The sequence below is a fragment of the Rhincodon typus genome, chromosome 1 (genome assembly GCF_021869965.1).
Source record: "Rhincodon typus isolate 14 chromosome 1, sRhiTyp1.1, whole genome shotgun sequence".
Classification (NCBI taxonomy): domain Eukaryota; kingdom Metazoa; phylum Chordata; class Chondrichthyes; order Orectolobiformes; family Rhincodontidae; genus Rhincodon; species Rhincodon typus.
The window spans coordinates 33,607,241-33,622,542 of NC_063332.1; the positions used below are offsets into that span (position 1 = coordinate 33,607,241).

Consider the following 15,302-nt stretch of genomic DNA (forward strand, 5'->3'; position numbering starts at 1 on the left):
AGCCAAACGTCAGCCTCTCTGCTCCTATGATGCTGCTTGGCCTGCTGTGTTCATCCAGCCCTGCACCTTGTTGTCTCGGATTCTCCAGCATCTGCAGTTCCTACTATCTCTGATTTTTCTTTTGTTGTTACATACATTATAAAGGAATAAATAAGTAAATATTCTTTTTTAAAACTGTATAATTATCGTTTGAATGAAAAACAAACATTGTTTAGTTAGTCTATATGATTGCATTTGTGTCAAGTAAACTCATTGTCTGTTAATATTGTCTGTTGACAATAAAAGGATGTTGTACTGTATATTGTAATATGAAATAAAAGACACTCTTATGATGAACACTATGTGACCTATGCATCAACCATATTTTGAGCTTTATTTAGGGGTGGGGGGGGTATGTGGGATGTCATGCTGCAGCCGTACACGACATTTGAAGTAATTAATACAGCCTGGTCACCCTACTATAGGAAGGATATTATTAAACTGGAAATGGTACAGAAAAGATTTACAAAGGATGTTACTGGGACTGGAGGGTTTGAGTTATAAGGAGAGGCTGGATAGGCTGGGATTTCTTTGCCTGGAGCGTAGGAATTTGAGGGGTGACCCTTTAGAGGTGTTTTAAAATCATGAGGGGCATAGATAAGATGAATGGCAAAGGTCTTTTCCTTAAATAGGGGAGTTCAAAACTAGACTGCATTGGTTTAACGTGAGAAGAGAAAGATTTAGAAGAGACCTGAAGGGCAATATTTTCACACAGGGGGTGGTTCCTATGTGGAATGAACTGCTGGTGGAAGTGGTAGATGCAAACAGAGTTACCACATTTAAAAGACATTTGGACAGGTACATGAATAGAAGAGATTTGGAGGGATATGGGCCAAATGCATGCAAATGGGATCAGTTTAGTTTGGGGAAACTTGGTCAGCACGGATGAGTTAGACCAAAGGGTCTGCTTCCATGCTATACGACAATGCGAAAGATTCAGCAGTACAAATTAGAGCTGTGTACGAGATTATAGATTACTCCAAGGATTAATACCCCAAGAACTCAACCTGTCCATGAAAATTAAAATATATTGAAAATTAAAATAAAACATTGGCCCATGTTTTTATAATAGGGATAACCATGCGATTATCAGTGCTCATTATGTTAAGTAAATTGGACATCATCGTCCAGGGTGAGCACGACTAGTTAAATGTGGAAATCCAGAAGCTGCTGTTGATTTGACTTGCTCCATAACTTTTTCTTTTTGTCTCTTTCTGAGCCTATCATCAAGTTCTGAATGTGGTTTTACATTGAATTGATAATCTAAACCATTTTTAACGCATTAGACTGTGCGCCTCAATGAGGATTCATCAATCCAATTGATTGGAGAGAGATATTGTTGATTTTCCTGTTCACAGATGCCACTGATCCCTGTAGTGACTGACTTGTTAGATCAGATAGCCAGTAAAGAGTCATTTAGATACCTGCAAAAAATCTATTGCCAGCTCTCAGCCTGGCAAATGTCAAGGAGTCCCACTCCTCTGCCACTGACTGCAAAATGGGGGGCATTGATTGCATCGAAGTTTCACTTGGATCCTGGTCTTATTCAAAAAGTGTTGGTGAGATACAAACAAAATAATAGCTGCCTGCTGCACTTTAATAAGATACAAGACATGCCATGTGATTAACCTCTTTCAACCCTCTCTCCATCCTCTCACTCCTTCGAAATTAATTTCTCTTTTAATATGATCACTCTCATTCAATTAAGTTCACTGAAAATCTTTGAAGAGAAGGGATATCCAATACCATTCAAAAAGATTTGATGTGATGCTTTATACTTCAACTGTTATGAGAGATGCAACTCAACAATTAAACAGAGACATTTGTTGTAAAAGGACCTCGTTAGCAAGATTCTGACACCGATCTTGCATTCTTCTTTCTTCAGGCTCAAACACAGAATGAACTGAAAGCTGAATGTGTGGCCGAGGAAGAGAAGTTCAATATTGTGATTCAATATGTGATTAAGAGTGCAGACATTAGTTATTAAGCAATTAATCAATCACTACCAAATACCTGCATTGATATTTTTTCCCAGAAACTGACAAGCTTGCAGGAGCATTGGTATACTGACTGAGAGTCAATGATATTCTACACCACAGGTTTTATTGCCAACCAGCCTGACCTGTTTCCTTTCATGGCATTGATCAACACAGCCAAGTAGGGCAATTTAAACTGGATGAAGGATTAGTTTTGTTTCTTTGTTGTGTTTGGATTTGAACATTTGCTTAACCCAATGTTTCTCTTCATTAGCAGCAAATTTGGATTTGCTGTGATTGATGGAAACGCAACTGGATATTTGCTGACAAAAATAACTAAGTTTAATGGCACAAGCGTAAAACTCGTGATGCCGAGGTAGCTTTCATTACAAGTTCCAGGTTCAATTTTCACTTCAGGATTTGACAGAAGGTATGTTTCTAAAAAGGCATGTCGTAGGCCATTAAAAGCAGAAGAGTGTCTGGGTTAGACATGCTTAATCTGGAGTGGCGTTCCTCCACCAATAGTCTCGTGATGGGCTAGTGACCATTTCCAGGTAAACAGCTATGGAAACAGATTTCAACACATGCTTTGTCTGCTTATCTGTACCTAGATGTAGGAAAGTCTCTAAGTCCAAGAAAGAATGATACCAACAGTTGCTTATTTTTTAATGGTAAAGCAAACTCAAGTCAGGAGCCCATTTGTACATAAACTCAAACAGCTGAAAGCTTCTGACTGCTTCGTGTTGCTTTAACAATAGCTTCAAAACATGCCATCTCACCATTAGTGTTACCAGTACAGGCGCAGAGCTGCAGAAGCTGCATAATAAGTACAATATTAACTTGATACAGGAACATTAGGTCTTGTCTATTTCGGTCTAAAAACTACTCTAACAACATTACAAAAGTGTTTGTCCTAGCCAATTAAATTCTCTCCTACGAGTTAATAACACTTATGAGACTGAAGTATTTTCATTGGTAATTTTAACTTTTAAAAAAGATATTGCCAGTATCTTCTTTTTCCTCTCTTTCTTATTCCAATGTTTTCTTCTCTCTCTTTATTGTTCTGTCTAGATGTGATTTTACAATAAATTCACCCACTGCCTTCTTAGCCTTTGAAGAATCATTTTCGCAGTCCTACAACCTAACTGGTTAAGAATGTAATGATGCTATGGCTTTAAGAAGTGTATTTTGTCCTTTTTTTTGAAGAGAGGTTTTAAGGCAGAGGTTCAGAGCCAGCTAGTGAAGGTCCATAAAGTAAAGTATACAGCTTGGGAGGCTTTCAAGTTTTTTTTTTTTTTAAAAGAGTTGGAACAATAGAAGCAGCCTGGATGCATGTGGTCAGCTCTCACAGACCAGAATTTCTGGTTTTTAATTTTTTAGCTTTGAGATTCAGCAGCAGTTACTGTTGGAAACTCAACAGAGTTAGAAACTGTTGAAAATGTCTCCTGGCTGCTCTTGAGGTTTTGCTTGATATTTTTTCTCTTTCCCGGCTGCTGGATTGCATGTGAGACAATCTGTTTTTGACTATGCCTTTTTGCCAAGGTATATGTTAATGGGATATTACTGTATTGGAATAGTTAATTAGTAATAGTTACTGTGTCCATTATTTTGTTAAGTTTTTCAATGGAGTTAAGTTATTGTATTTTAACTATTATGTTCGAATAAATTGTGTTTTGCTACATGGCATCTGGAATACGGCCCTTTACATTTGTCCTTTTAAAATAAGAAAAAGTTAGGGTCTAGGCTACCTTCCTAAAATATTTTGAGAAGGTTTAGTCTGCTCCATAACAGGAGATACACTGCATTTGTATTGGACCCGGCTCTCTGATGCCAAATTGGCCCAAATGTAATGACATCAACTTACACTTTCAGTAACTTTCCTTGCAAACAAAATTAAAATGTTAAACAAAATAAAAAAGTACAAGGGCCAGTCTAACTCGCACAGGTCCCGTTAGTTGCCATACCACGTCACATCAAATTCTCGTGGATTAATATCATGTCAATCACTTACTCAACTAGGATCTTAACAAATATCAAAATCTTACAATATATTAACAATCTAAATTGTACAAATGTAAGAAAAAACCTTTCAACTCCAGAGGCTGAAAAGTGATACTGAACCCAAGAGAAGCATTTCCTCCCTTCTAAGCGAATGTAATCATTGTCAAAGATTTACTACTTGGACGCATGTTACTGGAGGCCATAAATGTAGGCACAAACAGGACAGAATTCTACAAAAAGTGCCTTTGCTACTTATCCCAGTTGGATAGCCTGACTTCATAAAGTGTGAAAGAAAAAGTGATCTCATGGTCACGGTAGCTTTTCGATGGGTCACAGTATAAGACGGGGACCAAACTACAATATGCCAAACAGCCAAAAGTCACGTATTGTCAATTAATGCTTCAAGAGTCTGTAAAGATATCGGGTGGAACGACTTGTTATGAATGGTTGTAATTCATTTTTTGGAAGCTTTTACTGCACCAAAAGAGCATCTGTATTAAGGTCAACCACTGTTTACCACTATTCTTTCTAAAACACTACAAATCTGTTCTTTATGAAATTCAGAGTTTTTTTTTACAAATTGTATAAACTTTTACTTTTTGAAAAATTTTGACAGTATCTTTGCAGATTTAATAAGTGCCAAATGAGCACTTTCCTCTGAGCACAGTGCCAAAGCGGAGTTGTCCCCATTTTTAACATACTATTAAAATGTTGAAAAATGAAACAAGCTTAAATGTAACCTTCATTGGTTAAAAAAAAATACTATGATAGAATTCTTGTCCAGGCAGTTTTAACACTGAAGTAGGCGAATTAAAAATATTGGCTTAACTCAAAACGAAAGTATTTATCAGATACAATGTGATATAAATCATCCCACTGTGATGAGAAATAAATCACCATATTGTTGCTTGTTTTAACAAAAATAACTGGCTCCTCTCCCTCAACAGAGATGAGGACAAAATTCTTGCAACAATCTTCTAATGGCTAAGTTGGTAAAAGTGACAGTGCAAATGAACGCTAAAAATCAGAATTTGTGACATTCAACTTTGATTTTTGGCAAGTTAGCAGATCAGGTAAGGATGCCAATAGATTGTTATGCTTTGGTCTCTACTCCAATTGAATTTCAACTAAAGAGGAAACATATATACGCCAGCTTTCTTTCTGCTGACATTCATGCAGTGATACTTGCTGGAAAATGTATGCTTGCCGAAGTCAAGATGAGACATCAGCCTTGGCTGTGATATTCCAACACTTGCCACCAAGACTCACACATGGATGGCCATTAAAGCAGCATACTGATAGGCAACTGCTAGTTAGAACTGTACTTCAACAGAAGGTCTATCTTATCTGTCTTCTCATAGATAATAAGTAGAAAACACAGTGTAATGACCTAAAGAATGGAAGTTTGAAAAATGAGAAAAAATGCAAAATAAGTGATGCATCATCAAACAGTTTGATTTATTGAGAAATGAGAGTAAATCATGGATTGATGTTCAGCTTTAATATAGACTCTGCAATATAGACATTAATAGCTTTTATCCAAGGAGTAAATTAATCTTGCCTCGTTTTAAAGACAGAAAAAATGAACTTACAACAATTATATAAATCCCAAACTGGTCTGCTCACCTATTATCATGGTTAATTGTTTGTTTTAAAATGATAAATAATATCTTCTCTTGTTCTTCAAAGGTCACATGATGCTACTCAAAAAAATGACTGAAACTACTTTTATACAAGCTGATTTCCAAGAACTAGAATATATCTTTACTGCTCCAGTAAGACTTTTGCTCTGATTGTTCATATAAAGCATGAAACTTCAAAATATTCTCATCAATACTTTGACACACAGTAGCACGATAATTGAACATTGGAACTTACTGAAGATGGTAAGCCTGGAGGAACCTTCCTAACTTTTTTCGGTGGAATCTCTGTAAATCAGTAAGTTAACATGTTAGTAAACATCTCTCTTAATCAGGGCTGCTTGTCAAATCTACTTACCCATTTTACCTCCCATTACATCAATGGAATGGCAGTCTTTACACAGATGAGTGCAAAGCTTTGGAATATATAGGTGGATGGAGATATATGAAATATACATATGCGCCTCACCCAAATGGTTATTTCATAAAAATGTACCTGACCAAAATGAGCCTCACGAAATCATTATAGTGTAGATCATTCATTGTTGCATCAAACCACATTATCATCGTACATCTATATTCCCATAATTCCTGAGTAAGACATCACTCAGAAATAGAAGTTCTGAAGTCATATTGGACATGATATATTAATTCTCTTTCCACTGTTATTGCCAGGCCTGCTGAGTTTCTCCGGCATTTTCGGCTTTTAACTCAGAATGGGAAGTCTGGTTGATTATTCCCCTTTTCAGTCTTGGGCTGTTGAAGTTAACTATGAAATTCACTTTGCTGGGGCCAGCTAATATCAAAGATTGTGGATTAAACTCTTTTGAGTTTCTATAACTTAGTACCATTCCAGGCAGTACTATTAGCAACTAAGCCACCAAAGGAACAATCAGTGAGAGCTGGTACCCATTAGCTTCCTTTGTACATGACCTTTTCAGAGAGCCATCCACGAGATGGCAGCATGCAAGTGATATGAAAGCTTTATTTGCAAACAGACATAACTGTAATGCAATCTTCCAATTCTAAAGCTACTTTTCCAATTTTACATTTGAACAGAAAGGATGGTATCCGAAGAAAGTCAGCTGAAAAGTAAGTGAAATGCTTCAAAGCAATCAAAGAATGCTGGTCATATTAGATGAAATTTGAACATAGAAGGGGAAACTTAAAAGTCAAGACAAATTTCACTAAAAAGTAAAGATCTGTCATGTTAAATAGTGCTATCTAGCTAAGCACTGTTCCATGTATTTATATCAGCAGCAACTCCATAGGAACACCTGATAATTTTTGACAACTTGCATCTCATATTCACCAATGAATAATGGGACCTGCAGCTAAACCTGTCAAAGTGACCACCCGTGGTTCCCACAAAAAGTGGTCTTTATTTACAGGTGGTCCCCTCCACATGGCTGTCAATTAAAATCACATCTGAAAACACTCAACCCCTATATCATCACTTTTTATGTTGCTGTTATAATGTGAAACAATCTCAGAGGGCAGGTTCATTAAAACTGTAAATCACAGATCGAACTGTGAACATGTGCCTGCACTTCACAGGTGGCCACTCCTCACAGGCACTGCTGTAATTCATGTCAGTGTCAACTTCACTGGTCATTATCAGCTGATGATCATTTTCCTAAGTTTTTGACAACAGGGGCTTTACGGTCTTATATTGTGGTCTAACTTCAAAGTGTTTTAGTTGCAAGACCACCAGTCTTTTTCTAAATATTTGACATTGACTGCAGAAGTAAAGAGGTTGGGCTTGTTAGTTTAATGGACAGTCTCTATTTCTTACATAAGTACAAGGTTTACATTTTATCAGTGTTATGTATCAAGTAAATAATAACATAAATGACACATTCATACATAGATGTATAGTCAAATTGATATAAACATAATTGTATGCTATTTCCACTAAAACAAACTTGCAATTATTGTCATGGTTCATAATCTTACAATCTGGATTATTCTCAACAATTCCTAATTACATACTTAGAGAAAAGGATTATCAGCTGAGAAGTGAAGTCAATTCAAAGTTTGGACTCCAGTGTTAAACTGCTTAACCCTTGTTCTTAAGGCCTGTGATATCGTTTCAATGCACTGAAGGTGAAAAAAAATAGAGTGAGATTATTCAGCAAACAAGCCTGCATAGGACCATAAGATATAGGAGCAGAATTAGGCCAGTCTGCTCTGCCATACAGTTTTGGTTAATTCGTTTCTCAAACCAGTTCTTCAGCCTTCTCTCCGTAACCTTTGCTCCCCTTATCAATCTATCTTAAGAACATATCTACCTCTATGTTAAATATACTCAATAAATTGGCTTCCACAGCCTTTGCAGGAATGAGTTCCATAGATTAACAACCCACTGGCTGAAGAGATTCTTCCTCAGCTCAGTTCTATAGGGCTACCCCTTCACTATGAGGTTGTGCCCTTGGGTCCTCGTTTTTCCTGCCAATGGAAACATCTTCTCCACGTCCACTCTATCCAGGCTTCTCAGTATTCTGTAAGTTTCAGTCAGATCACACCCTCCCCATTCTTCTAAATTCAACTGAGTAGACCTAGAGTCCTCAACTGTTTGTCATATGACAAGACTGTCATCCCCATGATCATTCTTGTAAAGGTCCTCTGGACCCCCTCCAAGGTCAGCATGTCCATTGTTCGATATGGGACTCTTCCACATGTTCCATATGCTACGTACGTTGTCCTGTTGTGGGTAATTCCTCTCCCATTTAATCTCTTCAGGGGACATTGAAAATATTCCACTTTTTCTGAAGTTCATCTGCTCGGTTTACTAGATTAATACCTGGAATAGGTAGTTTGATTTATGAGGAAAGGTTATACAGACTGGGCTTGTTTCCATTGGAGTTTAGAAGAGTGCAAACCTGTTTGCTCCCAACCTATGTTCAAATGTTTGTATGGAGCATGCAGCAGGGTGACATGGTGGCTCAGTGGTTAGCACTGCTGCCTCACAGTGCCAGGGACCTGGGTTTGATTCCACCCTTAGGCAAATATGTGTGTGGAGTTTACACATTTTCCCTGTGTCTGGGTGCTCTGGTTTCTTTCGGCCCACAGTCCAAAGATGTGCAGGCTAGGTGGATTAGCCATGGGAAATGCAGGGTTACAGGGCTACAGTATGAGGTTCGGTCTGGGTGAGATGATATTCAGAGGGTTGGCGTGGATTCACTGGGCCAAATGGCGTGCTTCCACACTGTTGGAATTCTATGATTCTACAAGTGAGGAGTGACTTGAGTGAAGTGTGTAAGAACTTGAATGGTCTTGACAAGATGGACATGAAGAGAATTTTTCATCTTGTAGGTCAGTCCAAAACAAGAGGCGCTTTTTTTTTAAAATAAGGACTCACCCTTTTAGGAGAAAGATGAGCAGATTTTACTGTCTCTGAGGGTTGTGTGGTTTTGGAACTCTCTGCCTCAGAAGGTAATGAAGGCCATGTCAGTTAACTTTTTTTAAGACGCAGATTGATTCCTTTGTCTAATAAGAAGCTATGTTTATCGGGCTGGATGGAAACGTGGAATTTGAAAGCAAACAGATCAATCTTGATCTTTTTCAATGGTGCAGCAGGCTTGAGGGATTGAATGGCCTCTTCATGCTCCCAATTTATGTTCAAATGTTTGTAAGGAGCATACTGCAGGTTTAGAATGGGGCTTTTTGTGATACATTTGAATTTTGTATAGTGCTCTAAATTCACAGATGGGATATTATCATTATGCACAAGCGATGCACATGGCTTGAATTCTGTCACTTTCTTTACATCTTTTCTTTCAGGTCACATCATCTTCAACAAGGGGATGCCATTGGATAAAAATATGAAAACAATTATTCACAATCTATTTTGTGACTATAAGTTATTTGCTTTAACTTCACTTGTTTATTTTTCCTCTTAGAAAGGTAATGCTGCAAATAATCCTTTTAAAAACCATTGGCGGCTCAGGATAATGTCACGAAATACAAGAGTGAATCTCAAGCTAATAGGAACAGTGTTAGAATTCTAATTACTTCTTGAAATTCAACTTCTTCGAGGTCTAATGCCGTTCATAAGTCACTCTTGGCTTTCATGACATTATGCTGAATCATCTGACTTGCCATCTATTAGCTTATATTAAATTTAAGGTGATCACCTTTGGAACTAAGCATGTTGACAGGACAAAGCAACCAAATAATAAGACGATTTTTTACAAAATGTTTATAAAGACTAGGAGTAAACAACTCTTGAAATCCAAACACACGTCATAAGTAAATTAAGGAAATAGTTGTATAGAAAGGCCAATTAAAGTATGACAAATCACATTTTTGTGTAAATTTCAAAATTACCTAACCTGTTCCTTATACATTAGTTTTTAGATATTTTCAGTAATCAGCTTCTGCGAGATTCCTGCTAACTTTGTAGCAGTGCATGTGAATACTTTTTAACTAACTAAAAATGCATGCTATCTTTTATATTATGTAAGTTTGATGTTGATTAAACCATTTGTATGTCAGAAGAACAAGATGGGATGTTGGGAGAATATTTTCAGCGGAAGGCATCCACTCCCTGAATTGTTTGCAAAATAATAAATCTCACACCAATTATAAATGTTCTCTGGAGGCGTCCTCCATTGTTAGCTCTAGGAAGCAGACACACAATTGAAAGTACCAAATCAGCTAGGCAAAGATAACTATGAAGTTATCTCCAATCCCTGAGAAGCCATATAACCATATTTCTCACACTCCCAGAATCTAGTGGAGCAGAAAGAACCTTCTCCCTGTTTCACTGAGCTACAAATCAATATACAAGACCCCTCCTTACCCATCACCCCAACAAAGGAACAAATCCACTATCCACCCAGTTCCCATCACTCCACTAAAATAGATGCAGCCACTCAGATCCCATCATCTCTCCTTGCTCCCCAACTTTTCTTTCTTCTACTTCTTTACCCATTCCTCCTTACTTTATTTCCAAATCCTCCTCCACTGCTTCCATCTCTCTTCTCCCCTTCTGTTACCATCATCTCTCCTCCTCCACCTCATCTCTCTTGAAAAGTGTCTTTGATATTAATTGTCCATATAAAATTCCAAGAGAGACTGACAGGATTTCTCAGACTCCGGAGGATAACTGGCTATTTTATCTCACAAATGTCCCAAAACGTTTTGCTACTACTTATGATCATCATGATCATGAGTGGCTTTCATAATAGAAATAACTGCCCAGATTTGCCAATAGCCACACAATCATTTCTGCAGTGAAGTTGGAAGCTGCACATTTGAAACCCTGCACAGTCCCTGTTAAAGCTCCTCTGAGGGAATTAACCAAGAAGTTGAAGGTAATGATGAGCAATTCCCCTGCATTGGGATCCTCTGGAAGTATCTATTTAAATTGGAGACAGAATACATTAACTACGAACCATGATAAAGGTGCATGGTTCAATTTCCTCAACCATCCTGCATGACAAAGGACGTGCTAAATTTCAGGAAAGCCCTGCATTTCTGAAGGAATCACGATTGGAATCTTCCATCAGAAAACCAGAATGGAGTCTTCACGGTGAAAAGTGGGAGCAGGTATTGTAATCTGATTGCCACTTCTCGGAAAATCCAGCCTACCATTTCCAAATAGACAAAATACTTAATGTGTCATTAATCTAAATAAACATGTTCGTACCAGTATGGCGAGGGGTACGCAAGGGAAAATTCATACTCAAGTCAAACTAATTTTGTATGATGCAGTTTTTATATTTGGGTTGTATTAAGACAAAATTACAATTTAACAATTCAAAAAAACTCAAAACACTCTTCAGATATGTCCCATGTTTAGAAAATCATATTTGGGTGTTTTCAAAGCTCCAAGGATCTAATACAAAAAAATCATATACCATTATTATGTGTTATTGATACTCTGCTCACAACACTAAATAGTTATATAACAATGGCTGAATTTTCTGATGGGTCAGACAGATGATATTCCAGCACAGAAGGGAGTTGCATTTGGGATACTGTGGAATCCATTGTAGCAGACTCCCAAAGAATTGCCTGGAAAACTGAATATTCCACTGGTCAATTCACCTCCACCTGGCACCCTCTGATAATCTTCATTTAAACCAGAGAATTCATAGGGTTTTAATTAAGGAAAAAGCTACTCAGGAAAAGTTAGGCTACTAAACATACAGTCTAACTCCCGAGTTATTGATTAAACTGATCCCGTATTTACCTCACATACCCCCAACTACACCTCTTCTACACCACTTGCACTCCCCCTGACCCTAACTCAACATTCTGCTCCCGATCCGCAACCTGCTTCGACACCCTTGCCTCCTTCTGCACCTGAACTCCCTTACCCCGCCACCAGACCTGACACTTTACCCCAACACTCAAACCCAGCACCTATGGTCCACACTACCCTTGATGCAATTCCTACCACTCATCTGGACCTACCCTAAACACTGCATCACTCATTTTGCCATCTGGCACCGTACTCACTTGACACCCAACCTTCCCCCTACTTGACATCCTGCCCAATTGGCACCCTATCACCCGACAACCATCTCTCTGGCAACCTGTCCCTGGCACCCTACTACCTACCCAGCTGGGACACTAATCCCTGGACCCCTAAACCTTATGTATTTTCTGTTTAACAGTAACTGTCAATTCTGAGTCTTTACATTCTGGAAGGCTACAGCCATGAAAAGGGGTCGCGATAACTTTCTCTAAAGAACTGTCAAGTGAGAGTACAGCTCCACATTTCGGAAGGGGCCCTGGATGAAATCTCATCTCAGAAATGTGGAGCTCCCTCCTTTCATAAAAAAAGAAAGGACAGAGTTGCAATCGGTGAGAAATTGCCACTTCTCAGAAAATCCAGACCCTAGCATATCTGGACTTTAGTAGAACTCATCCATTTATTACATGACGCAATGAAATGTGAAGCATGTGGGAAATCTGGGTTTTCTGCTCAGGATTCTTAGGCAACTGTTGTCAATTCTGATTTTTTTTTAAACCAAAAAAGTGACAATAATCTCTTCAATCCTTCCAAGTAATTATGGATCAACAAATTCAAATTGTATGGTCATGACAGAGAAACATCTCATTACATTTTCCATCAGTAATGTTGCAGCAATACTTGATAAAAGAAATGCCAGCAAATGCCTGAAATTCAGTGATTCAAGACTGCAGAACCCATTGGATAAACTGCAGAAGCCAGTAGGTGAAATGCATTTTTTACACTGAATCCTTTGTTTTAAAACTTAAATGCAATTTTGATTTTTCATTCCTGTAGTAATTCATTTGTTTCTCACACTTCATCTTCTAAGAACTGTCATTTTCTCAAATGATAATTTATAACACTCAGCAAAAGTAAAACCAAAATAGTTTTCATTGGGATATCAGTTCATGGGAGTGTTTTAAAGGTTGCAAAAAGGCCGACAGAAGCTTTTAAAAAGATTAAAGTGGTGAGTTCAATAATGCAAGTTAAAGGTAGAACAGCACTCACCCATTGAGGAGTCATGCATTGGTCGCCGACGGGAATTATTGCTGGAATATGGATAATACTGTGAGCCAGGCTTGGCGCCCGTAGGTGATACGGCACCTGGACTGCCTACACCTATGTCAGGCCCAAGGAGACTTGACTGTAAATAAAAAGAAAACAAATTGTTAGGATAATCTGTTTGTTCTTATTGAGTGAGTGGCCAGTCTAGAACCATTTCATAATTTTACTGCCTCATCTGACTGCTGTATTTTCTTTCTTCAGACTGTACTGAATCAGTGACCAAATCTGTTATGACTACAAGTTTATATCTTGGGATCTGTAATGATGGAAGGAGAAGATTATGGCAATACCTTTTTGTCCCATTATCCAAAAGTTCAGAATGACGTATTGCTCTTTTCGTGATCCTGTAGTCTGTACTCTGAGTTAGCCACAATGCAATAAGACCTAAATACAGATTGTAGCGCATTTACATAAAATGGCATGCAAGAATCGCGAGCTGTAGGTGGACACAACTACATGGAAATAATGATGTGATGGTAGCAAAGGCCTGGCTTAAAAAATGGTAGGACTGGATACTAAAAGCCCCTGGATAGGTGGTGTCCAAGAATGAAGAAGGAAAAAAATGAAAGAAAGCGGGGTGGCAATATCGCCTGATGTGAATTCTGCAGTACTGGAGAAAGAATGTCCATCACTGTGTGGTCAAAGACAGAGTATCTATTCAGAAAGATTAAGAAAGAAAATGGAAGTAGTGCAACAGAACTGGGTACATTCCAAAGATCACCATCTAATAGGAAGGATATATAGATAAGTAAGCTTCGCACAAGCAGTTGGGAGACAGCACATCCTGAGTGAGACACACCAGAGCTAGGACAAAAGGGCATAGCCTCAAGATTACAGGGAGCAGATTTAGGACTGAACTGAGAAGGAATTTCTTCACCCAGAGGGTTGTTAATCTATGGAATTCCTTGCCCAGTGAAGTAGTTGACGCTACTTCAGTAAACGCTTTTAAAAAAAAAGGTAGATTTTTTTTGAACAATAAAGGAATTAAGGGATACGGTGAGAACGCGGGTAAGTGGATCTGAGTCCACGAAAGGATCAGCCATGATCTTATTGAATGGCGGAGCAGGCTCGAAGGACCAGACGGCCTACTCCTGCTCCGAGTTCTTATGAGTGTTTCTGAGAATTTGGTGCAGAGTGAGAATTTGGTGCAGAGTGGAAGAGGTGCTTTTTGCTGTTTTTGGTGTTTATAATTTGTAGCACAGAAAACCAGGGAATAAGGGTCTGAGAGAAAATGATATCATTTGATATTAAGCAACTTCTAAAAAGTTTTAAAGAGTAAGTCATGCCTGTGGAGTTCAGAGCTGTGGTGTGAGCTCCTCTGCTCCAAGTGGGAAGCCGGGAACATTTCCAGAGCTTGGGCCAGCATGTGTGCAGGAAGCATCTCTAGCTGCAGCTCCTGGAGGCCTAGGTTTTGGAGCTGGAGCTGGAGCTGCAGCCGGGGACATTGCCATGGATATAGCAGAATTAAGGAACACCAAGGGACAAAAATCATTTGTGGGAGTTGTATATAGAGCCCAACATGTAGGGGTGATATTGGGAATGGCATTAAACAGGAAATTAGAAGTGCATGTAAAAAAAGAAATCTCTGTAATTGTGGGGCACTTTAACCTGAGATAGTATTAGATCCAAGAGGCATAAAAATTGGCCAGAAAATAAACAACAGACCTGAAGATCAAGAGCAGTTTAGAATTCAGCAGAGGACAAAGGGATTGAATTAGAAAGGGAAAGTACAGTATGACAGTAAACTTGCAGGGAACATCAAAATTGACCAAAAATTGCTGAATGTATATGAAGAGACAAAGATTGGTGAAGACATATGTAGGTCCTTTATAATCAGAAACAGAAGAAACATGGGAATTGCAGACCTGCTATGAAGGGTCACTGGACTCAAAGTTTTAATGCTGTTCTCTCTCCACAAAGGCTTCTAAACCTGTTGAGTTTATCTAGCATTTTCTCTTTTTGTTTATTTAATGATCCTAACACAGACTGGGATATAGTAGTGTAAAGGGCAGAGAGGGAACAGCCTGAAGTGTGTTCAGGACAATTTCCTTAAGCTGTATATTTCTGAGCCAAAAGAAAGGGGACCCTGCTGGTTCCCTTTCTGGAGAATGAGGT

At 38.4% G+C, this 15,302-nt stretch overlaps 1 protein-coding gene across 9 annotated transcripts in view; it reads right to left on the minus strand.

Annotated features, from left to right (window-relative positions):
- The window catches only part of LOC109911130 (transcription factor 4), a 551,558-nt gene that overhangs the window by 219,689 nt on the left and 316,567 nt on the right, over positions 1–15,302 (minus strand). For all 9 annotated transcript variants that reach the window (XM_048596040.1, XM_048596052.1, XM_048596047.1 and 6 more), the window contains 2 exons: positions 13,131–13,266; positions 5,895–5,944 (listed from right to left, as the gene is read on the minus strand). In XM_048596040.1, coding sequence (XP_048451997.1) covers positions 5,895–5,944; positions 13,131–13,266 — 186 coding nt within the window. The remainder of the gene's footprint in view (positions 1–5,894; positions 5,945–13,130; positions 13,267–15,302) is intronic.